General features: G+C 39.5%; 2 protein-coding genes across 3 annotated transcripts; both read left to right on the top strand.

The window, feature by feature from the left end:
* Positions 1 to 8786: 8786 nt before the first annotated feature.
* On the top strand, positions 8787 to 21570 carry LOC133532708 (ras-related protein Rab-24-like). Its single transcript, XM_061871482.1, has 5 exons — positions 8787 to 9329; positions 10488 to 10576; positions 12237 to 12363; positions 14684 to 14831; positions 18131 to 21570. The coding sequence occupies exons 1-5, from the start codon at positions 9216 to 9218 to the stop codon at positions 18265 to 18267; spliced, it is 615 nt and encodes a 204-aa protein (XP_061727466.1). The 5' UTR covers positions 8787 to 9215; the 3' UTR covers positions 18268 to 21570.
* A 130-nt stretch (positions 21571 to 21700) lies between these two features.
* LOC133532707 (dentin sialophosphoprotein-like) lies at positions 21701 to 25600 on the top strand. 2 transcript variants are annotated; one of them, XR_009801739.1, is made up of 3 exons: positions 21701 to 22663; positions 23297 to 24642; positions 24922 to 25600. XR_009801739.1 is itself a non-coding variant. In XM_061871481.1 (2 exons), the coding sequence occupies exons 1-2, from the start codon at positions 24371 to 24373 to the stop codon at positions 25583 to 25585; spliced, it is 936 nt and encodes a 311-aa protein (XP_061727465.1). In that variant the 5' UTR covers positions 21701 to 24370; the 3' UTR covers positions 25586 to 25600. The 2 variants fall into 2 exon arrangements, 1 of the variants encoding a protein (XP_061727465.1); XM_061871481.1 differs by having other exon boundaries at positions 21701 to 24642.
* Positions 25601 to 26379: the final 779 nt, after the last annotated feature.

The raw sequence follows: 26379 nt of genomic DNA, 5'->3' as shown, positions 1-26379 counted from the left end.
CTGGGTAATCGTAAGCCCTCGCAGTTTTTACGACACCTACGTGACCTGGCCGGTACCGACTTATCGGACGACTTTTTGCGCAGCATATGGGCTAAACGTTTACCGCCGCATGTGCAAACCGTTATTGCTACGATGTCAGATGCCAGTTTGGACAAGGTTGCCGCGCTGGCCGACCGAGTGAATGACATTGTAGTACACACACCTCACGTTGCGGAAGCTTCTGGGTCGGCTGTTCCTGTTCCCGTGCCGTCATCTGCACCGAGCTCTATGGAGGAACGTCTCAACCGCCGTATAGATGGCCTTGTGCGGCAAGTAGCTGCCTTAACGACTGGAAATTCCCGTGGGCGAGCTACATCGCGCTCGCGCTCCAGGGGACGTCTCAGCTCTCGCTCAAGGAGTCGCGCGGGGGACAACGGCAGATGCTGGTACCATGACAGATTCGGCCCCCGTGCAACTAAGTGTCGCGCGCCGTGCAGCTGGACCGAGGGAAATGCCAGCGGCGGTCACTAATGACGACGAGTGATTGCCAGGTTTCCCCAGGTCGTCTTTTCGTCACCGACAAGAACACTAAACTGACATTTTTAGTAGATAGTGGCTCTGATCTTTGTGTTTTTCCTTTTACTTCTGTAAATCCTCAGTACCGCACTAAAGATAAATACCAATTGTTTGCTGCTAATGGTACCCCTATACCTACTTATGGCTCAATTAGTCTTACGCTTGATTTTGGCTTACGCCGTGCTTTTCATTGGCGTTTTATCTTGGCCGAAGTGACAAAGCCTATTATCGGCGTAGATTTTTTAGCTTTTTATAATCTAGTAATAGATGTTAGGCATAAACGGCTTATAGATTATTGTACTCTGCTTACTGCTCGTGCTTATTCAGCCTCTTCTTGCTCTGTGAGCAGCATTAAGTCGATTGCAGGTACAACGGCGTATCACGAAATACTGCAGCAGTTTCCTGAAATTACGAGACCTGTGGGTGACCCGACGGAGCGAACCGTGAAGCACAATACGGTTCACTATATCCGTACCACCCCTGGTCCGCCGGTGTACTGTCGTCCTAGACGGTTGGACGCAGAGCGGCTCAAAATAGCCAAGCAGGAGTTCGACGATATGGTGCGTACAGGTATAGCACGTCGCTCCGATAGCCCCTGGTCGTCGCCTCTTCACATGGTCCCCAAAAAGAACAACGGCTGGCGGCCTTGCGGCGACTATCGCGCATTGAACGCCCGCACCATACCAGATAGGTATCCTGTTAGGCATCTTGCCGATTTCTCGCACAACTTACACGGCTGTCAGATTTTTAGCACATTGGACCTGGTTCGTGCCTACAACCAGATTCCGGTGTTTAAGGATGACATTGCTAAAACAGCCATAACGACGCCGTTTGGGTTGTTCGAGTTCAGCTTTATGGGGTTCGGGTTACGCAATGCCGCGCAGACTTTCCAGCGGTTCATTGACGAGATCCTCGGTGACCTGGAATTCTGCTTCCCGTATTTAGATGACATTCTCGTGGCATCTTCTTGCGCGACCGAGCATGAGAAGCACCTTAGGCAAGTATTCGAGCGACTGCGTGAGCATGGTGTTCTAATAAACACCGCGAAGTGCGTATTTGGTGAAGCTGAGGTTACATTCCTTGGCCATCGCATCTCCAGCTCAGGCACGTCACCCTTGCCTGAGAAGGTGAAGGCCATCATGGACTTCCCTCGCCCCACCAACATCAAGGCACTCCGTCGTTTCTTGGGCATGCTGAATTTTTATCGGCGTTTTCTACCGCACGCAGCCCAGAAACAGGCACCGCTAAATGGTTTGTTGGTCGGTCATCACTGCAAGAGCTCTGCTAAGATTGAGTGGAATGCTGACCTCAACGCAGCTTTCGAGGCTTGCAAGGCGAGTCTAGGTGAGGCTACACTTCTTGTCCATCCACGTCCGAATGCTGAACTGGCTCTGGTCAGTGACGCCTCGGACATAGCGATCGGTGGTGTGATACAACAATTGGTAGGTAACACGTGGGAACCACTGGGTTTTTTCTCGCGTAAGTTGAACCCAGCCCAGCGCAAGTTCAGCCCGTACGACCGCGAGTTACTCGCAATTTACGAGTCTGTCAAGTACTTTCGGCATATGCTGGAGCTGAAGCCGTTCAGAATCTACACCGATCACAAACCAATCGTGTATGCCTTTAGCAAACCCTTGGACAAGTGCTCACCTCGCCAGTTTCGGTACTTGGATTTCCTTGCGCAGTTTTCCACCGACATCCGCCACATAGCAGGTGAGGAGAACGTGGTCGCTGACGCACTCTCTCGTCCTGTCGATGCAATCAGCGGCAAGGCCATTGACTACAATGCGTTAGCTTCTGCTCAGGAACGTGATGCTGAGTTCCAGCAGTTGCTAAAGACCGGATCGTCATTGCAGCTTAAAAGGTTGGTTGTTCCTGGTACGGCTGGTGACGCTGCAGTTTATTGTGACACATCAGGACCAATGGCTCGTCCCTATCTGACTCCCCAGTTCCGTCGACAAGCTTTCGACTCGATACATGGACTTAGTCATCCTAGCGCTAAGGCTACGACGAAGCTTGTAGCTCAGCGATATGTCTGGCCTGGGGTAAATAAAGACTGCCACAATTGGTCTAGAGCTTGTCAACACTGCCAGCGATGCAAAGTGTCAAGGCATGTGCACTCGCCTATAATGTCGTTTGCGACCGAGACAGAGCGTTTTGCACACGTGCACATTGACCTGGTCGGTCCGTTGCCGTTTTCACAGGGTTTCCAGTACTGCCTGACGGCATTGGACCGCTTTACAAGGTGGCCTGAGGTGATGCCAATTTCTGACATTAAAGCAGAAACCGTCACTCAAGCATTTTTCTCCGGGTGGGTGTCGCGATTCGGATGCCCCAAGCGTATAACAACGGATAGGGGGAGGCAGTTTATTTCCGAGACTTTCCGGCGCTTGGCGAAGTCCATCGGAGCTGAGCACATACAGACGACTGCCTACCACCCTGCGGCGAATGGCATGCTGGAGCGATTCCATAGACAGATGAAGGCTGCCATTAAATGCCATGCGAGCGAGGATTGGGTTGAAGTCCTGCCTCTGGTTCTTTTAGGAATCAGGACGGCATGGAAGGACGATTTAGCCGCTTCCACCGCGGAATATGTGTACGGCCAGCAACTGCGCTTGCCAGGGGATTTCTTTGAATCCTCGGGTCAAGATGCGCCAGTTGACTACACAGACTTCCTCTCTCGCTTGCAGCTTATAATGCGCAAATTACAGCCTTCACCAGTGGTTCGCCATGGTTCGCGTAAAGTTTTTGTTCATAAAGACCTGACTACGTCCACGCATGTGTTTCTACGTAACGATGCCGTGCGAAAGCCCCTGCAACCTACGTATACTGGGCCTTATCAGGTAGTTGAACGGGGAGACAAGTTTTTCAAGATTCTTATTAAAGGTAAGCCAAATAATGTCTCCATCGACCGGCTCAAGCCCGCGTACATGCTAAGCGAACCCGATCCTAGTCCAGCTTCTGATCAGCAGCTCGTAGCGCCACAACCAGCAAAGACTGAACGCAGAACTCGTTCAGGACGTGTTGTACGTTTTCCTAGCTACTTGTAATCGACCTAAAGGTCTCCGAAGGGGCTGATGTAGCAACACATATTATGTATGTTTAAATCGTTTTTGTTGTCAATGTTAGTTGCCTGCGCGCCGCGCTTCCGCGCCGCGCGTTGTACCCAAAAGTAACGGTCCAATCTTCGGGCGCATTCGTGCGCGCTCGGTTTTCCTAGCCAACTCAGTCATATCCGATACTTGACGCCGGGAGGCTGCGCGCAGGCCGATCGCTCTCGCTTGCATTTTAATTACGTTTTATGTGTACTTTTCTGTATTTCTTCTTCTACGGTGTTCTGTGCTATTTTCTTTCTTCCGTACTGTACTGACTATCTTCTGTGGACTGTGTTTAACCTATAATAAACTTTATAAATGTTAAACTACAGCATATTATTTAATAGCCCCATAGCTACAATCTAGTAAGTAGATTTTTTTTAATACGTCTTAAATGGTACGGAACCCTTCATGCGCGAGTCCGACTCGCACTTGGCCGCTTTTTACTTATAACTTTAGTTGTAGTTTTAGTTTTGAATCTTTTTCCTTTTTATCTTTATGTAGTTTTGTTTAAGATATATTTTAATGTAGTTTTTATTTTTTATTTTTTAATAATATATTCTTAGACGCTACTTACGATAGATTAATTTTGGGACATAATAAAACCCAACAAAAGCTATTCCAATAAAAAAAGTTCAAATTTAAGACTTCGGTTTCTATTTCTATGAAGGCCGATTTTCAGCCCACCGTGCGCCGTTTTGTCACCTAACTAGAGACGGACGGACGGTCATTTTTTGGTAGGTACATGGAGATTGTATTCCTTACGTCCGACTTCCATATTTAAATTGTATCAATTTTATAGTGACATCTGGTGGCGTAGTTTGCATAATCGGAAGTCGACTTTAAGCAAAAGTTAGAGATGTCTCGCTTCAATTAATATAAATCGCCTCCATCTTAACTAATGTTAACTAAATTTCTAAGTGTCGCCCCATGAGTAAGACTGACACCGACAAGGCCAGAGTTGAAACGCGAGTGCAAGACATTCACCATGGAATTCGTGGATTTAGATAAAGTGAAAAGTAAAAGTAAGTTATGTTATATTCATAAAATAGGTCCTCTGGGATCCTCAGATATTGATTTTCATCTCAATCTGAGCTTAAATGCCGAAATCAAAACTGGCGTGCGTTTTCTAAAAATTTGACCTCAGAATCATAATAAAGGTCCTCTGGGATCCTCAGATATCGTTTTTCATCTTAATCGGACCTAAAATGCCGAAATTTAAAATGGCGTGCGTTTTCTAAAAATTTGACCTCAGATTCACAATAAAGGTCCTCTGGGATCCTCAGATATCGATTTTCATCTTAATCTGAGCTTAAATGCCGAAACTTAAAATGGCGTGCGTTTTCTAAAAATTTGAACTCGGAATCATAATAAAGGTCCTCTGGGATCCTCAGATATCGATTTTCATCTCAATCTGAGCTTAAATGCCGAAATTTAAAATGGCGTGCGTTTTCTAAAAATTTGACCTCAGAATCATAATAAAGGTCCTCTGGGATCCTCAGATATCGATTTTCATCTCAATCTGAGCTTAAATACCGAAAACAAAAATGGCGTGCGTTTTCTAAAAATTTGACCTCAGAATCATAATAAAGGTCCTCTGGGATACTCAGATATCGATTTTCATCTCAATCTGAGCTTAAATGCCGAAATCAAAAATGGCGTGCGTTTTCTAAAAATTTGACCTCGGAATCATAATAAAGGTCCTCTGGGATCCTCAGATATCGATTTTTATCTCAATCTGAGCTTAAATGCCGAAATTTAAAATGGCGTGCGTTTTCTAAAAATTTGACCTCAGAATCATAATAAAGGTCCTCTGGGATCCTCAGATATCGATTTTCATCTCAATCTGAGCTTAAATGCCGAAAACAAAAATGGCGTGCGTTTTCTAAAAATTTGACCTCAGAATCATAATAAAGGTCCTCTGGGATCCTCAGATATCGATTTTCATCTCAATCTGAGCTTAAATGCCGAAATCAAAAATGGCGTGCGTTTTCTAAAAATTTGACCTCGGAATCATAATAAAGGTCCTCTGGGATCCTCAGATATCGATTTTCATCTCAATCTGAGCTTAAATGCCGAAATTTAAAATGGCGTGCGTTTTCTAAAAATTTGACCTCGGAATCATAATAAAGGTCCTCTGGGATCCTCAGATATCGATTTTCATCTCAATCTGAGCTTAAATGCCAAAATCAAAAATGGCGTGCGTTTTCTAAAAATTTGACCTCAGAATCATAATAAAGGTCCTCTGGGATCCTCAGATATCGATTTTCATCTCAATCTGAGCTTAAATGCCGAAATTTAAAATGGCGTGCGTTTTCTAAAAATTTGACCTCGGAATCATAATAAAGGTCCTCTGGGATCCTCAGATATCGATTTTCATCTCAATCTGAGCTTAAATGCCGAAAACAAAAATGGCGTGCGTTTTCTAAAAATTTGACCTCAGAATCATAATAAAGGTCCTCTGGGATCCTCAGATATCGATTTTCATCTCAATCTGAGCTTAAATGCCGAAAACATAAATGGCGTGCGTTTTCTAAAAATTTGACTTCAGAATCATAATAAAGGTCCTCAGGGATCCTCAGATATCGATTTTCATCTCAATCTGAGCTTAAATGCCGAAATTTTAAATGGCGTGCGTTTTCTAAAAATTTGACCTCAGAATCATAATAAAGGTCCTCTGGGATCCTCAGATATCGATTTTCATCTCAATCTGAGCTTAAATGCCGAAAACAAAAATGGCGTGCGTTTTCTAAAAATTTGACCTCAGAATCATAATAAAGGTCCTCTGGGATCCTCAGATATCGATTTTCATCTCAATCTGAGCTTAAATGCCGAAAACAAAAATGGCGTGCGTTTTCTAAAAATTTGAGCTCAGAATCATAATAAAGGTCCTCTGGGATCCTCAGATATCGATTTTCATCTCAATCTGAGCTTAAATGCCGAAATTTAAAATGGCGTGCGTTTTCTAAAAATTTGACCTCAGAATCATAATAAAGGTCCTCTGGGATACTCAGATACCGATTTTCATCTCAATCTGAGCTTAAATGCCGAAATCAAAAATGGCGTGCGTTTTCTAAAAATTTGACCTCGGAATCATAATAAAGGTCCTCTGGGATCCTCAGATATCGATTTTCATCTCAATCTGAGCTTAAATGCCGAAATTTAAAATGACGTGCGTTTTCTAAAAATTTGACCTCGGAATCATAATAAAGGTCCTCTGGGATCCTCAGATATCGATTTTCATCTCAATCTGAGCTTAAATGCCGAAAACAAAAATGGCGTGCGTTTTCTAAAAATTTGACCTCAGAATCATAATAAAGGTCCTCTGGGATCCTCAGATATCGATTTTCATCTCAATCTGAGCTTAAATGCCGAAATAAAATGGCGTGCGTTTTCTAAAAATTTGACCTCGGAATCGGAATCATTATAAAGGTCCTCTGGGATCCTCAGATATCGATTTTCATCTCAATCTGAGCTTAAATGCCGAAATTTAAAATGGCGTGCGTTTTCTAAAAATTTGACCTCAGAATCATAATAAAGGTCCTCTGGGATCCTCAGATATCGATTTTCATCTCAATCTGAGCTTAAATGCCGAAAACAAAAATGGCGTGCGTTTTCTAAAAATTTGAGCTCAGAATCATAATAAAGGTCCTCTGGGATCCTCAGATATCGATTTTCATCTCAATCTGAGCTTAAATGCCGAAAACAAAAATGGCGTGCGTTTTCTAAAAATTTGACCTCGGAATCATAATAAAGGTCCTCTGGGATCCTCAGATATCGATTTTCATCTCAATCTGAGCTTAAATGCCGAAAACAAAAATGGCGTGCGTTTTCTAAAAATTTGACCTCAGAATCATAATAAAGGTCCTCTGGGATCCTCAGATATCGATTTTCATCTCAATCTGAGCTTAAATGCCGAAAACAAAAATGGCGTGCGTTTTCTAAAAATTTGACTTCAGAATCATAATAAAGGTCCTCAGGGATCCTCAGATATCGATTTTCATCTCAATCTGAGCTTAAATGCCGAAATCAAAAATGGCGTGCGTTTTCTAATAATTTGACCTCGGAATCATAATAACGGTCCTCTGGGATCCTCAGATATCGATTTTCATCTCAATCTGAGCTTAAATGCCGAAATTTAAAATGGCGTGCGTTTTCTAAAAATTTGACCTCGGAATCATTATAAAGGTCCTCTGGGATCCTCAGATATCGATTTTCATCTCAATCTGAGCTTAAATGCCGAAATTTAAAATGGCGTGCGTTTTCTAAAAAAATGACCTCGGAATCATAATAAAGGTCCTCTGGGATCCTCAGATATCGATTTTCATCTCAATCTGAGCTTAAATGCCGAAAACAAAAATGGCGTGCGTTTTCTAAAAATTTGACCCCAGAATCATAATAAAGGTCCTCTGGGATCCTCAGATATCGATTTTCATCTCAATCTGAGCTTAAATGCCGAAATTTAAAATGGCGTGCGTTTTCTAAAAATTTGACCTCGGAATCATTATAAAGGTCCTCTGGGATCCTCAGATATCGATTTTCATCTCAATCTGAGCTTAAATGCCGAAATTTAAAATGGCGTGCGTTTTCTAAAAAATTGACCTCGGAATCATAATAAAGGTCCTCTGGGATCCTCAGATATCGATTTACATTTGAATCTGAGCTTAAATGCCCAAATCCAAGATGGCGGACGATCATTCAAATTGAGTGACCGGTTTGTATTGGGGTATCCGATCGCGTGGCAAGATACTTTTACTTAAGGGTAACGTTTGGACGGAAGCTTGTTTGGATACCCAAAGTATTGATATCGCTTCCGGAATGCTATTTTAACGGTCGGGTACCCTTTCAAAATTGTTTTAAAGTCTAAGGGTACCGTTTGAACGGAAGCTTGTTTGGATACCTAAAGTATTGATACCGCTTCCGTAATGCTATTTCAGCGGTCGGGTACCGTTTCAAAATGGTTTTAAAGGTACTTTTATTTAACGGTACCGTTTGGTCGGAAGCTTATTTGGATACCCAAAGCGTTGATATCGGTACCGAAATGCTAGTTTAACGGTCGGGTACCCTTTAAAAAGACCGGTCAAAACCGTTTTTAAGGGTACCTTTTCAGTCCCTGGTGTACACCTCTATTTAATCGGTAATATCGGTCATAATCGGCGAACCAAAATTGCGTTTGCGTCGACACTTGGTCGACATCACCTGGCCGTGTGAAACGGTCCCCTATCGAAACACAAGCGTTGAAGAGTTTGCGTACAAACGTCTTAACGAACGGTTACAATATCTGAAGAAACGCCTCAAATACGTCAATGTCAATGTCACTTTCCATTTCACAATGTCATATCATTGCAAATCCAAGTACACCTGAAGTACTTACACAAAGTTTCTCACATTGTTCGAACTGGATGTCTAATTACCATAATTACAATTGCCATTAAAACGGATGCAATTTCAAGGTGTTTACATTATCTAGCAATGATTTACGCCATATAAAGTGTGTTTAACGTTTTCAAACTCGGTAGGAGTCTTCAAAGTGTTAGTGTTTTTTTTTCGAAATAAATCTCGAAAATGAGCCGATGTGATTTCAAAATAGTGTTGTTAGGTAGCGAACATGTTGGGAAAACGAGTTTGGTGATCAGATTTGTGAATTGCAGCTTTAATGCAGGAACTCCGTATCAAAACGTAAGTATGTTTATGTTTTTAGATAACAGGTTTACTCCTAAACAATAATTCAGTCGCAGTCGCATATAGTGTTTACGCGAGATTAATCACTGAGATGATTCACCAAATCCATTCTTACATTGGCATCGTCCACATAAAGGCTGGAATTATAATGGCTGGAAAAAATGCAAATCATTTACAAATGCTTCCTTGAGTTTCCTGGAAGGTGAACAATTATGTAATTTATATTAATTATCTAATCTTTACCTGCCCAGAGACCTTTAGAATGATCTCCCATTCCTTACAACCAATCCATCCAACCACCAACCATCCCAACCAACCAATCCATTACTTTCAATCTTTATTTTGGAAATTCAAAATCATATTATATTTATATTCTTAAATAATTTAATGCATATTAACCATAGCTATGTCATCCAGTTTTGTCTTAAAATGTAAATGACAATGAATCATGGCCATTTGGCCAAGTATCTCAATCCATCATAAGTGTCCTGTAGAGGCTTTCATGTTGCTCAAGGGACTGTGTTACTAGCAGTTCTGTTTTGTTTCTACATTGAGTAACCTCATAGTCAATTGGGTTGTGGCCCTGCCTACAAGGCAGGAGGTCCCGGGTTTGGATCCTGGATAAGACATTTGTTTGTGTGGTTTTCAAACATGCTTGTTCCTGAGTTATGATTGTTTTTTATTATTACAACTTTATTTTCCACTTAACAATGTGTAGGTACAGTTATGTGTGAAAATTCAGTATGAAAAATGTGCCAAAAATAAGTAAACACTACCTTAATACATAAGCAATAAAGTCGTGTATACATATTTTTGGCACTTTTATGTATCAATATTTTTAGACATGACCGTACAATGTATTTCCTTACATCAATTGTCAGGCGATGCATCAATCACACTTCCTAACTGCTTTCACGCACTTTGTGTTTAGTTTATCTCATAGGAAAAGGTTTTAGTATGATCATAGAGAAATAAGCTTAAAATGCTCATTCCATAAATCAACTTCCTTACTTAATAAATGATAAGTGTATGGAAGGTATCGTAAAACATATAAGGTTTACACTCTTTATTTACTTAATATACAATAAATAACTTTGAACTTTGAATACTTATCAAGCTTAGCACCATACTATGTAACAATTTTTTTTTTTGCAGACTATTGGAGCAGCCTTTTGTGCTAAAACCATGCGCTCGGATGGCCGAGACTTCAATGTTGGCATCTGGGACACCGCCGGCAGTGAAAGGTACCTTAGATTCTTCCTTCCCATTGATAGCGTTGTAAGGCCTAAAGTACCAATTAGATCCACACTTTATCAGGCCTGATATAAGACCCCAGCAAGAGTATTTTTCCGTTTCACCAAATATCAGCATTTATAAAGAAAAGTGGCTACTGTATGTAATCGCATGGTTTGTATGGTAATCTAAATCGATTTTTTTCTTATATAATAGGCGGGTCCACACAGAGTGAGCATACGCGCATAAATTGCCTCGCGCGTATGCTTGCTCTGTGTGGACCCGCCTAATGTTTGTTAATAATGAGATGTAATGTTTTGAAAAGATTTGTCCCGCCGAGTTCTTTCCCGGTCCATATTGGGATACCCTCCTCCAATTTAGGAGGGATTTAAATCTTCTCGGGTCAGAGGTATAGGGTTAGAAATGGATGTGTTTATATCTTTTGTATTTTGTTTTTATATTTTACTTTAATATACATAATATAAAAAGCCTAACCTGAGAAAAAAGATAAATAAAGAAGATATAGATACAGAAATTGAGAAAATATATACATTGAAAGGTAACAACAGGCGGACTTATCGCTAAACAGCAATCTCTTCCAATGGGTCACTATCAAATTTACCTTATCACTAAAGGACAATATAGCTGAAATGTCTGGATTGTGTTATGTCTTTGTAACTACATAGACATGAATGCTAAATGCCTCTTTGGCAAAACGTCTGGATCTTAGAACGTAACAATTTAAAATGATCTAGCAGCAAAACATCTTCATCTTCGAATGTCTTTGTTTCTTCATAGACACAAATGCTAAATGGTCCGGTAGCAACACGTTTGTATCTGAGAACGTCTTAATTACTAAAGAGACATGAACGCTAAACAGTCAACAAGCAAAAAGTCTGGATTGTTTAATGCTTTTATTGCTAAATGGAATAAACGCCAACCGATCCATTAGCAATACGTCTGGATTTCTAGTTAACACAAGTTAGCAGCAAAAAATTACTTCAAATTTTATTTTTAAGTGTGATGGGATAAATCATTGTTTTTAGGGGGTATGCGTTACTAACAAATAAAAATGACAGAATTTCCATATTAATATTATAACTTATAAGCCTAGCTTAAATTATGACACATTATTTTTCCAGACGTTTTGCTACTAACTCGTTCTGTGTTCATGTCAATCAAATAATTTTACTTTCGAGAATTGGGAATTCTAATTATATAGACTATTTACATTTCATGACGTTTTGCTCGTTGACTCGTTCTGTGTTTATGTCAATTAACTAATTTCACTTTCGGCTCATTGGATATTCTAATCATATGGACTATTTATATTTTCAGACGTTTGGCTACTTATTCATTCTAATTCTTAGCCATCCAGGGAAACTGTGTTTTTGCTGACTGAGTATTCTACTTTCATGTCGTCGCCGCTGAATTGACTATATGCTGACTGTATTTAAATTTTATGTCATCTAGCTGAAATGGTCGTTTAACGATAAGGTCAATTTGATAGTGACCCCTTCCAGGCAACCTTCATATAGTGAGATGGCGAACGAAGCGAAGTTAACGGTATACATGTACTACACATATACAGGTGACCTTAGCCATTGGACTGGACTACTGCAGTGTTTTATAAAGTCGTTTTTCTTGTTAAAGTTTGTATTATAATTTCAGATATGAAGCAATGACGCGTATGTACTACAGAGGCGCGCACGCCGCTGTCATCTGCTACGAACCATCTTCTCTTCTCTCCTGGTCCAGGCTGAGGCACTGGCTCACAGAACTGAGGACAGTCGAAGAGGTAATTAGTTCTATATCGATAATCATGGTACTTAGATGGTTGGCTGGCAGTCCTCCACTGGCGTTTCTCCAGAAACTTCCTGCCTCGCAGAGCTACTCTGTGGAATGAACTGTCGCCTGCGGTATTTCCGGACCGATACGACCTTCAAACCTTCAAGACCAGAGCGTACTCCCATTTTAAATCCGGCAACGGACTTGCAACTTCTCTGGTGTTGCGAGTGTCCATGGGTGATGGTAATGTTTACCATCGGGTAATTCGTCTGCTCGCTTGCCTCCTATATAATTAAAAAGTCAGCATCATATCTCGGTGTGGTCGAGGTGTTCATACATATCTGAACATCGTAATGTTATAATCAGTGTTTTAACGGTAATGTTGTAACTCGATTAGTTTTTTTTTTAGATTAATTGTAGCGTAGTCTCTATTATTAGATCAAGATGTTAAAGTGCTTGTTCAGATATTTTTGAGCACCTTGGTCGCTCCGATACATGTGGCGGTAACGGCACGCCGCTGTCATCTGCTACGAACCATCTTCTCTTCTCTCCTGGTCCAGCCTGCGACACTGGCTCACAGAACTGAGGACAGTAGAAGAGGTAAGAAAGAGTTTCCTGCTCGCTCTGCGCATGACTATGGTCCCGACATAGCGGCTATGGGAGATATTAGAAATAGAAATATATTTATTCGTAAACACAAACGAGATGCCACAAAATGGCCTCATCTCAGCATGTTGCTGGTGACATTAAATTCTCACACTCAAGATATGATCCTCTCGCGTCGACAGGTGGTCCCGAACAGTTATTTTTATATGGAGTAACCGTCAGACTGTCACATTAAATTAAAGTAGACATTTTTTGGAATATACAATGTGTTTGTGCACGTATAGTGGAGCCGTTAACCACGTATAGAACAATGAATTTTATCGCGAAATCACCCCCCATAACGATGTTTTTTCTCAACCATTTTAAAAATGCAGCCCTTCAAAGTTTTACCGACGACAAACACGACTGCACTTGGTTAATGTACCATGTCTGTCTATTTACCTATCGCACATTTAAAAAATAATAATCATTCGATAGCTTATGAATTAGGGCATACATTTCAAGCATAAATGTTACAGAGAATTTTCCACAAATACTCAAGAATTAATAACGAAAATAAAAATTGTCTTTAAAAATTTACTTTTTTTCACATTTTATCTTTTTTTTCGAAAACGAGGTCGTTGACCTGTACTTTTTTTATTCTTAAATGACAGTATAGGATATCAGCTAAAAGATGACATCAAAATGATGGCCCTAGTTAAAATATTTTACAAGTTACACGAGTCCAAACAAGACCTTCTGTAATGAGCATAAGCTTAGTTCTAAAGAATAATTGGCCGCCGCCCGAATTATCATTTGGAACTAAAGCAACTTAGTTCGACGTACATTATTTAAGTAATAAAAATATGGCAAAAAGATATTCCTTCATTTTTTTTTCAAATTAAGCCTTACCAAAAGAGTCTTGAAAGATCCGTCATAGCCGGTCATAGATAGGTCATAGGAATCATAGACGTATGATGTAGTGTGAGAATATTTTTTTCTACGCTCGCTGGACTACGTCGCGTATAGTCATTAAAAATAAATTAGCAAGACCGTAAAAATATATTTCTATCCTCTTCTTCCTCCCGTTGTCCCGTCATGCCACAAAATGATCGGCCGGCCGGCCGTCATTTTTGCCACGGCTCATGGGAGCCTGGGATCCGCTTGGCAACTAATCCCCAGAATTGGCGTAGGCACTACTTTTTACGAAAGCGACTGCCATCGCCAGGTCATAGAAATCATAGACGTATAATGTAGTGTGAGAATATTTTTTTCTACGCTCGCTGGACTACGTCGCGTATAGTCATTAAAAATAAATTAGCAAGACCGTAAAAATATACTTCTATCCTCTTCTTCCTCCCGTTGTCCCGTCATGCCACAAAATGATCGGCCGGCCGGCCGTCATTTTTGCCACGGCTCATGGGAGCCTGGGATCCGCTTGGCAACTAATCCCCAGAATTGGCGTAGGCACTAGTTTTTACGAAAGCGACTGCCATCTGACCTTCCAACCCAGAGAGTAAACTAGGCCTTGTTGGGATTAGTCCGGTTTCCTCACGATGTTTTCCTTTACCGAATGGCGACTGATCAATATCAAATGAGTTCATCAAACATTAGTTCCTAAAAACTCATTGGTACGAACCGGGGTTTGAACCCGCAACCTCCGGATTGAAAGCCGCACGCTCTTACCGCTCTTAAAAATCGAGGATATATTTACCCTTAAAATAACATCGAAATAATGCTTCCAGGATTGCAAAGTGTACCTTTGCGGCACTAAAAAGGACCTTTTGGACTCCGGCCTCGCTCAGCGCGAGGTCCCAGAGGAGACCGTCGCCACGTACAGCCAGGGCCTGAGGGGACATTTCCTGACCTCTAGCAAAACTGGCGAGAATGTGGGTAAGGGAAATTATAGAAAACATGCTTGCGATATATGCATCAAATATGAGATATTGACCATTTTAAACGAGATGTTTCAATCGAAACTGTATCCACGTACGGAGGGGAGACTTTTCCTGACCTCTAGCAAGACTGGCGAGAATGTGGATAAGTGAAATTAAAGAAAACATGTACTTGCGATATGTGTATCAAAAAGCTTTAGGACTTGTTTCGCGCGTCGTGAGGTCTTTGAAGTAATTATAATTCTTTAGCAAGACTGGCGAGTATGTGGGTAAGTGCAATGGTAGCAGCAGCAAGGAGAGTATGGGACATGCGTTCGCATCGGCGGCCGGAGTCAACTGAAGCGCGCGCGGGCGCCGCGCTCATATTTATGCAGCGGTTGGAGCGAGATGGAAGACAGGACGGACTCTCACGAGCGACGTAGTGAGTATCTCCGCGGAAGGGTAATCCTGAATGCCTGCATTTTCAACTACCCACTTTGTGTATCCGGCGAATGAGAGTGGGATAGAAAACATGCCATCGCTATCGTTAGAGGCGCGATTTACGTCGAAGGGTAGATTAGATTCTACAATTCTAAGATACCTATCTTTCTGTTTTTAGCAAGTTCAGAAACACTATATAAGGCAGCGGTTCATTCAAATAAATGTTCATTATTCAACCGGCTATCATTGTTTCAATAATACGCCTCCTGCCTGGACTCCCATAAGAGAAATCATATGCTTGCGAAATATGCAAAAAATATCTGTGGGAAAAAAGCCGATAAGTGAGTAAAGTGTGCCCCTGTTCTGTCAGAGTATACAAGTTTCTCATCTAGAATATTTGACATTTTGGCTACGGAACCTTAAAGAGATTTTTTTTTTTCGAATTGATAACATCCGTTTCAAAGTTTAAAAATATTAATTTATATAAGAATTCAAGTCTTGGAGACCCTTTACATCTCTAAGGATAATTTAAGGATCGTTTTATTATTATTATGTCCAGGGGTCGGACAAAAAGTGCGCATGACGTCAAACCACTTATAGGATGATTTCAAATACATAGTATTTTTGATTTTCATACCAGATTCATGGCGCAAAAGCCTATACCAGATTCATGGCGCAAAAGTCATCTCATACCCTTTTACAAAGGGAAGGGTGACGTAAGAGAGTGCGGAAACTATAGAGCAATTAAACTGATGTCTCACACTCTAAAGATCTGGGAGCGGATTATAAACAACAGATTGAACAACATAGTAGAGCTGACACCCAATCAGTGTGGTTTCGTATCAGGCAAGAGCACATCAGATGCTATACAGGCCATTAGAATTCTAATCGAAAAAGCAAAGAGAAACAAGACGAATTTACATATGGTTTTCATCGATTTGGAAAAAGCCTTTGATCATATCCCCCGAGATCTAATATGGGAAGCGCTTAGATCACAACTTGTGCCGGAATCCTACATTGACCTAATCAGGGACATGTATGAAGACGTTTCAACTCAAATAGTCTGCCCTGCAGGAATTACCAAAAGCTTCTCATTAGGAGTTGGGGTGCATCAAGGTTCCACGCTTAGCCCACTATTGTTTAACGTAACCATGGATTACCTAACGAGGAAACATCAACAGCCGGTACCGTGGAACATCCTATATGCCGATGATGTTGCCCTGATATCAGAATCAGTCGAAGACCTGCAAAACATTTTCAATCTCTGGGCCGATGCTCTAGAAACAAATGGCCTTAAAATCAGCCGAAAAAAGACAGAGCACATGTCCTGCATATTGATGATTCCACAAACCCCAAAGATGTCAAGATAACCATCGACAATACTACCTTGCCCACTGTGGAACAATTTAGATATCTTGGGTCTGTTATAAGCAACGATGGGAAAATCGATGCTGATCACACACATAGGACTAATACCGGATGGCTAAAATGGCGAGAACTCACAGGTGTGATGTGTGACCAACGAATGCCCATAAACGTAAAGGGAAACATTTACAAAACTGCCATACGACCTGCAGTACTTTACGGCTCTGAGTGCTGGGCTACGATCAAGTGCCATCTAAAAAAAACTTCATACCACAGAGATGCGCATGCTGCGTTGGTCTGCAGGCGTCACTCTGCTGGATAAGATTAGAAACCAGTACATCAGGGGCAGTTTCAAAGTCACACCGATAACAGATAAACTTGTTGAGAAACGTCTACGGTGGTACGGGCACATTCAAAGACGACCTCCTGAACATATGGTCAATGTAGCCTTCGATGCCTACGACGACGCGAGGAAGCGGGAGACCACCTGCCACTTGGTTGACGACGGTGGAGAAAAGCCTGAGAGAGCAAGGGATTAATGACGCACACCTGGCACTAAACCGTGCAGAATGGAAGAAGAGGACAGGGAGGGCCGACCCCAAGTAAATGGGATAAGGTCTGGGAAGAAGAAGAAGAAGAAGTATTTTTGATTTTCATAAACAATTATCACTTATCATTTATCAACCTCTTTATTAAACGATATCGCGACTTGAAATGAGTAAGTACGTTTTTGACTGACACATTGTCAATCAGATGAACAATAAATTGACTTCGTTACTGTTTAGCTATTGTATCTTCACGATTATATTTAGCTAAAATTTATATTTACTAATGTATAAGAAAACGATCTAAAATGTCATGTCATGCATCTTTACTCGAATATTGTGGCAATTTTCCGTTTTTGGAGGTACGTGACAAACACGTATACTGCTAATCTTACCTACTGTTCCCACTTTTGACTATTAAACCTATTTATCTGAGGATCCCACAGACTTGTTCTAACTAATTTCAAATAATTATACCTTATGGTAACAAGTTTCGTGAAATTTATTTTATTCACTACATCACCCTACCACCTGTATTATTAATTCCATGGATTTATTTACGTTTATTTTGTTACTTCATTAATACTACTTTGTTACTACATGTCACACGGAAGTTTAAATACAAACTCAAACATCATCCTGTGTGCAAGATTACGTCATTTTTACGTCATCCGCACTTTTAGTCCGACCCCTGATTATGTCTAAATATTTTATAAGAATTTTAGTATCTATTGTTTGTATTTTTTTACCATAGTTTTTTTGTATAATTCGACATATAGAGACTGTATAAATCTCTATTTAAGTATCTAATATTTAATTGATTCCACATTTATAATTATATTTTGTTATTTTTATTGTTTGTAAAAATTTGGTATGTAAAAGTGCCCCGTTGGCCTATTTGCTGAATAAATGTTTAATATTTGAGTTACTTTTAATTAAATTATTGATTAATTTATGTTTGTTTCAGAGGAACTTTTCCAAAAGATCGTGGACGACTGTGCGTCCGACAAGCGAGTGATGAAAAACGTCGAGGACCTGCGAGTGCAGATACTGAAAGACGAAGCTGCGTACCGCGCTAAAGACAAGAAATATTGCTTGTGTTGAACTCACTAACACTAAGGAACGCTGCCACAGACGCTAGCTTTTGAGCGTCGGCGTCAATACAATACAATACAATACATATACTCTATTGCACACATCAATACAGAAATAATACAAAGAAGAGAACATTAAGAATAGGTAAACAACAGGCGGTCTTATCGCTAAAAAGCGGTGTCTTCCTGACAACCTTTAGGTAGCTGTATTAAATATTTTTTTCTCATGTTAGTAGGTGTTCCAGAGGCAATAAAAGAAGAACGGCACAGAATATACACAAAAAAATATATACAAATAATAAAAAAAAAACATATAGTCAAGTCAGCGCTGTGGAAATGCCATTGCCGCGTAGTTGCGCCGACGTTGCGTCGAGCGGCCGCCACGGAGTCGACCACACCACACCATACCACACCACACCACACTACATCACACCACACCACACTACATCACACTACATCACACCACACCACACTACATCACACCACACCACACTACATCACACCACACCACACTACATCACACCACACCACACTACATCACACCACACCACACTACATCACACCACACCACACCACACAACACCACACTACATCACACCACACTACATCACACCACACCACACTACATCACACCACACCACACTACACGCCGCCGCTCGGAAGTCGCTAGTGACGGGTGACTCTAAAACTACTAATTTACAGCGAGCCTAGAACATAGTAACATATTCGCCTAAATAAACACTTTTTTTTTGCAATTTCATGTCTCTCAGAATAGGTACTCGGATTATTTGAACAAGTCAACCTATATACACGGTGTTTTTTGTAAAGTCCGTTAATTTCAAGGGTGCATTCCTTAGCTTAAATCGAAAGATATATTGATTGAGTAAGATGTGTAAAATCTAAGACAATTTCGTACTTCGAATTTGACAGGTCAACGATATGGCGCTAAACAACTCCATACATTTTGCGATAACTCTGATTGTCAAATGTTGACATTTGACAATTCAGTGACCGCAAAACATATGGCGCAGCACAGCGCCATCTGTTTTGGATGTCAAACTAAGGGGTACGTTTTTCAATCACTCTGCTTAAATTAAGTAACTTTCTCAAAGAAACCGGTATTCTAATTAACTCAATTTTGGAGATAATTAATAATTTATTTTTATCTGATAAGACCCATACGAGCGTGTACACTTGCTTTAGGGCCTGTCTACATATTAATTAGTGTTCAGTATGAGTTTATACATCTGCTACTAAACGCAAGTAATATTTCGGACGATCAATATTCGAAATTTCATGGATATGTCAAAGTTTTAAATAATTTGTTAGATTTAAATATAATGTCCGTGTTACAACAACGCTATTAATTACTTTTTACGAAAAATTATGCCATTCAGTTTGCTTAAATGTACTTAGCCGTACGAAGTTAACGGAGTTTAAAAAACACACCGTGTATAAGAGAAACCAGAACAAATGTAATATGTTGGGGTAAAATGTTGATAAAATATATTAAATGTAACGTTTTGAAGTTGTCATACATCCTGTATCTACTTAAATGAAACAAGAGCCTGTAGGTGTAAGCTTAGTAGCTATTGTAATAGTTTGTGTACCCATTAAAGGCCCCAGAACCGGATGACCTCAGGAATCGGACCCGGGCACGTCCTTAAACTACGTCCAAAAGGGAGGTATGGGTATTGTGAATGATATCTCGCTTTGTGTGGTAGGGCACAGCGCAGCGGATGTCATTCCAGATCTGGAACAGAGCCCAACTGGGGAAATACCTCCACCTTACAGAAAACAGCAGCCATATAACACTAGACCCTACTCATAGTGTTGTGTTCCTGCCGGTGAGTAAGGTTGCCAGAGCTCAACGAGGGTGCGGAGTGTTAGGGTCGGCAACTCTGGAATCTATAGGCTACGGTGACTGCTTACCATCAGATATAGGCAGCCCCTCTACGAAAGAGTGAGTTTAACCAAAGAGAATTTGAAATAGAGGTGGATTGTCAAAGTAAACTTTGTAGCTACAGTAAATTTACTGCCATCTTTTGACACATGATTAAAACTTTTAGAACGCCATTTGACTTAGATCCTTATTCTTTCACTGATATGTGTAAATTTTGTTAAATATCAAAAAGTGGCTACAAAGTTTTGTTAGATAATCCATCTCTTTTTCAAATTCTCTTCGGTTTATGTAACACGAGTTCGTAATTCCTGCACCGCCCGCGGCACACAATGTTTTTCATCATATTTGTGAGAAAAAAAGGAAAATAATCATTACAGCCCTCCCTTACGGACCGCATCGTCTACGTGTAACGAGAAAGTGTGATGAAAACAGCTTTACAGTACATATGGTGCTACTTTACCGCCCTAGTGCGGTGCGGCGCACTATACGTGCGTAGGTTGAAAATGTAAAGGCCCGTATATACTGTAAAGCGTTGTACAATACACGTGCGACATTCGAATTTATGTACTATTGTGTGTGTTTTAATTTGTGTACACAACCAATTAACTATATGTTGATTATATGAATTAGGATACCATTTATATTCCTTCCAAGTGCCCCTTATTCGCTTTATTTAATGTATACTTAAAGAAGCTTTTATTAGAAATGTATTTAAGTTTTAAATGAATTGACTAAGAACATTATATCCTAATATAGAAACAAAGTAATATGTCACAATCGTCTTTATCGTGAAGCCCGATGTCCTGTTTTTAGGATAAAATGTATTCATATGGAGCGCGGTATTTCTGGACCGGTATGACCTTCAAACCTTTAAGAAAAGAGCGTACTCCCATTTTAAGGTCGGCAACGCACTTGCAACCCCTCTGCTGTCCATGGGCGACGGTCATTACTCTCTATCTCGTTTCTCTCCTATATCATAACAAAATTGTCGTAGTGTCCTACTTTTAGGACACTGGGTTGATTTTATATACTTGAAGTAGATGAGTAGTATTATATTATAGATTATTCATGTAATGTCTGTTCTCTGGATGTCTATAGCGTTATATAAATCGCTTCTAAAATCTCCGTAAAGCCTTAAAAGCATGAGATGAGTTTTAAATAAAAGATTCACACAGAAATACAAGTTCTAATTAGCCTCTCCGGACTGAAAAGTTAATAAAGTATCAATAATTCTGTGCAATTTATAGTATTTTTCTGGCTTTAATGATTAGATTTTGTCCTAAAAATAGGCTCATGGGCTTGAGGGGGTTGTACCAAGTAGCTATAATTATTTGTTGCCATAAGTTGTGTGTAGCTATTGTATATAATCAAATGTCGCAATATGTTAAAATAAATGCTTTATATTTTCCATTATGTATTTTTTTTTCATTGTAAAATAGTATTTTATACAATCGTGATATAATAGAGAGCTTTAGAGTACGAGATTGAAAAGCTTGATTATATCATCATCATTGTATACAATACTTTTGCCACGAGACATCTAAAATAATACTTTTTTAACTATAAAACCTAAATAATTAATTAAAATTGGTAAGTATCTCACAAAAATTTAGCCATAAACGCGCGACAATAACATTGATAGGTGAAAACCGCATGAAGTCCGTGCAGTAGTTTTTGAGATGATTGCGAACATACATACAGACAGACGCGGCGGGGGACTTTGTTTTATAAGATGTAGTGAAATCTAAAAACGCCAAATCCATATCGTATCTAGATCGTGTCATTTACGACGACGCGCGCCTTCACTCGTATTGTCGTGTTATTAAAGAATAGATTCGACAAATCTGCGGGTCATCGTGGATGACACGAACTATAGACCTAATATTTGATATCTTAAAGTTCGAATCGGGTCGTAAGACGTTTGAGTTTATTTTATTTGTTTTAGTCCTACAACAGATAATTTGAAATAGAGGTGTATTGTCGAAGAAAACTTTGTAGCCACGTAAATTTACTGCCATCTTTCGACATACGATTAAAACTTCTAGAACGCCATTTGACTTTGATCCTTATTCTTTTACGGATACGTGTTAAATTTGTTAAATATCAAAAAGTGGCGCCATCTTACCGGGCACAACCTAAAGGTTATGGCGCCATCGCTCGAAACGATGCTGCCATACCTTTGGCCTTTGATCTATTAGATGCGCCACTTTTTGTTATTAAAAATAAATGAACACATAAAAGTTTTAATCATGTGTCGAAAGATGGCAGTAAATTTACTGTGGCTACAAAAGTTTCTTTGACAAGTAATTCACCTTTATTTTAAATTATCTTTTGGTTCAATAGTTCGTACGTCTCTTCCCCTTAACGGTGGGAACTGGGAAGTATGTAACATTGATATTAACTTTTATGTACACATAAATGTTTTACGATTATTTTGCAATGTCTGGAATTAGTTTCAGTAAAATGAAAGCCGTTGTGTTTATCGCTGTTGCTAGTATAATAGGTAAATTAAATGAATTTACAAATTTGACAAAAACACATTAATTTAATTAATGTATTTTTGTCACTGAAATAATATTTTGAGGTACGATACTACAGATGAATATACTGAAAAACATGATAACAATAACATAAGATTATAACATTCCTATTTTTGCGTTGGAAGTCAAAAATTAGGGGAAGTGGGGTAATTGGTAACAGAGATATAAAGTAGATACTTCTAATTTCGCAACACTAATTTAAACTTCACATTTTTAACATATTATTATTATTACATACAAAACGGGAATTAATCGCGTATAAATAAAAATTTTAAATTACCTCCGACGTTTGTCCCGACGAGGGCGGCGTCGTCCCCGTGGTCCCGGACAAGCCCAGTAGCATTGCCTATCAGTGACATCGGTGAGACAGCAATTTAATTATCCGCATGTGATAGAGATAGAAAATGGCTGGACATAGTACGAAAAAATTCGTGCTTAAGGCCTTTCTTTGGTTTCAGTCCTTTACCTTTTTTTCCAAACCATCTGGGGTGAATCATTTTACCAAAAATAACAAATATATTTTCAGCCATACAATACAATTACAATACAGCTTCTTTTAGAACAATTTTAATAGTTTCCTTCCCGTTTTGTTGCAGTAAACACAGGGAAAGCAGTGAAGTCGAAACAATTGAATCTAGCTCTCGAAACAGTCCTTCAATTTGACAAGAAAGACCGAGCAGCAGACCTAGCCGTCCTAGACAAGGTGCAAGATTTCCTAGATCAAATAAAAAATGCCATGCGAACCAGTGGTAGGAGAAGTAGCGGGAACGATATAACATTCACAGATTTCATTCTAGAAGCCGCTAAAATTCTAAAAAGTCTCGAAGACGACGATCTCGAAGAAGCATACGTTGTGATCAATGATGAATCAAGAAGGTATATTAACACAGAGGATGAGCTCAGAAAGCTATTCGATAATAATGATATGAGGAGGTACGTTTCTGAGAAATTGGATGATAACAAGGATATGCCAGCTGATGAATTACGTAGATATATAGATGGAGTAATTGCCCTCATAGAATATAAACGACAAACTGGCGTAAAGAGTGACTTACTTGAAATTGGGAATACTTTGTATGATGGTGCTAGTGCTAAATTAAGGAGAGCACTGAGTGATTTAAAGAATTTGAGAAGAGGTAATGAATATAACATAGGGAGCCTGATAAAAAATGCACTTCGGTCGCTTGCACTCTTGCATTATGTTTCGCTAGGTGATGATATAAAAACTCAACTAGGAAATATGGTTAAACATTATTGGCGAACATTTACTGAAAGCTATGGATTTAATGACGCTACTACTACGCGTAGGCCAAAAGTATGGACAACTACTACGCGTAGGCCAAAAGTATGGACAACTCACAGATATATATTTACCACTACAGCACAAACAAAAAAAACATATTCGCCGAAAAAAACAGATTTTTTAAATTTTGATAAAAACAAAACTTCTAAATCACCACAGATTTTCGGCGATTTAATGAATTGGTTTGGCATAAATAAAAAGGAAGAGAATCCCTTATTACAAATGTTTTTTCCGCAGTGGGGCAAAAATAAAACGCAATCTAATCAGAATTCGTTAGCCTCAATGTTTTTTTCCATCGCTGGTTCAAAATAAACCACATGCAAGGCACAAGCAACGACATGACAGATGGCGTTATTCACATAAAGGTATGCCAATAAAGCGTCTCCGAGCCAGTAAACAAAAGTCAACTAAACGTGCGTCCGAGTCTACTGAATCAGAAGAGAAAGTTGTAATGGGTGGACAAAAGACTCGGGACGTTCATTTTAGGGCTGAAATAACATCTAAAGAGTTCTCTAGAGACAGAGAAGAAGATGAAACAAGTACAGAAGAGATAGTAATACAACATAGCAATGTTATCGATGTTGGTTTGTCTCGGAAGACACCAGGACGATTAAACATAACTTTTGTTTCGCCAGAAAAGTAAGTGTATACTAAATATTTGAATTTGACCGCCAAAGACGTCAACTGACACGCGCGGCTACAGGCTAATATCAACCTTCCTTTTTTATGATAAAGGAGGCAAACGAGCAGACAGATCGCCTGATGGTAAGCGATTACCGTCGCGCCAATAAATTTAGCCATTCAAATAAAAGCTGAACCGCATTTATATCTTTGCAAAAATACTTATTAACGTAAAATGCTACTTTTATCACTACCACTAATGTAATGAAATTGGATAATAACATATTACTGTAATAGTTCCAGGATCAGTGATGAAAGAAGAGCTATAAGAAAAAGTAACGTAAACGATACGTTTGCAGCGGATACTAGTCCAGGGAAAGGAGATGAAGTAGACAAAATGATTAAACATATAGAAGAACAAATAGAAGCAGTAAAAGATCAGGTCGAATACGTAAAAAGTTTAACTCATCCGAAACGCATAGGAAATACAGACGTATCTATCTCAAGTAACAGAACTGAAAATGTTACTGATGTTAAAGGAATGGAACCCAATAGAGCCTTCTCATTTAGAGCCCAATATGATACAGATTCGTCTAATTCTTCTGAAGTAGGAACCAACCATAATAAAACAAATGAAAATATTAGTGAAAATACATCTACAAACTCCTCTGGCACGCCGATCGCTAACGAGGAGAAGGAAGCACATGAAGAGAATACATCAGAATATTCAAAAAATAAAACAGTTAACATTGACAAATCAAAGAAAAGAGAATCGGCTGAAGTCAATGATACCCATAATGGCAACGAAGACAATCATAGACAAGACGAGGCATCTATGTCACCAAATGAAAGAGATAAGGCTGAAGACCGTGAAAATAAAACAGAAGTAAATAATAAATCTACTGCTACAAATCTTATGGCAGGTATTAGTGCGGAGGATAAACATGATATAACCGAATAAAAGCAAATATAATAATTTTTGAAGCTAAAATAAAGAACACATGATATAAACTAAGTACATTACGATACAAGTCCAAACAAATTCGTAACTCGTGTCGATTTAAAACACCCCTACTACGGTCATGTTTGAATTTATCGTCACTCGTTGTGCATTCCATACTTTTCGCACTTTTATCGTAATGTACTATTACATTAAATATGACCCTTTAAATTTTCGACATAGGTACGTAAAGTGCTAATTACCGCACTGTTGCGGTAAAGTAGCACCATATTTTTCCCTTGATTTCGGCGGTAAAAGGCTATCGTTCGCGGCTCATGCCTTTATTAGACGCATTTTACGGTATCTACTACAAGTATTAGAAGTGCATAATGAAGCATGTGTTGTGGCTAGCTACGAGTATAAACCTTTCTGAGTGGAACATGGCATGAGAATTTTCTGATGGAAGTTTCGAGGTTTGGAAATTTTGAGAGCAGAAATTGGCATGAGAATTTTCTTATGGAAGTTTCCAGAAAGTTTAAACATTTCACACAGCAGACATTATCAAAATTCACAAACTTTCTGGAAACTTTAATGAGAAAAGTCTCATGCAAGTTTCCACTAAAAAAGTTCTCGTTTAGATTAGGGACTAATATCCAATGTTCTTAACTGTTGACGAGTTTCATTTTATATAACGTCACTCATTGGCGTCTGTATCAAGGCAAGTGTCATATGAATCGAAATGTAAGGATTGGCCACGTGCAGAAAAAAATACCGCTTTCATGGAAAATTTGCTATTTTTGAAAATTCTCTTTGGA

The sequence above is a fragment of the Cydia pomonella genome, chromosome 27, assembly GCF_033807575.1.
Source record: "Cydia pomonella isolate Wapato2018A chromosome 27, ilCydPomo1, whole genome shotgun sequence".
In the NCBI taxonomy this organism is placed as follows: domain Eukaryota; kingdom Metazoa; phylum Arthropoda; class Insecta; order Lepidoptera; family Tortricidae; genus Cydia; species Cydia pomonella.
Note: the sequence above shows the minus strand (reverse complement) of the source record. Positions and strands in the feature narration are given on the sequence as shown.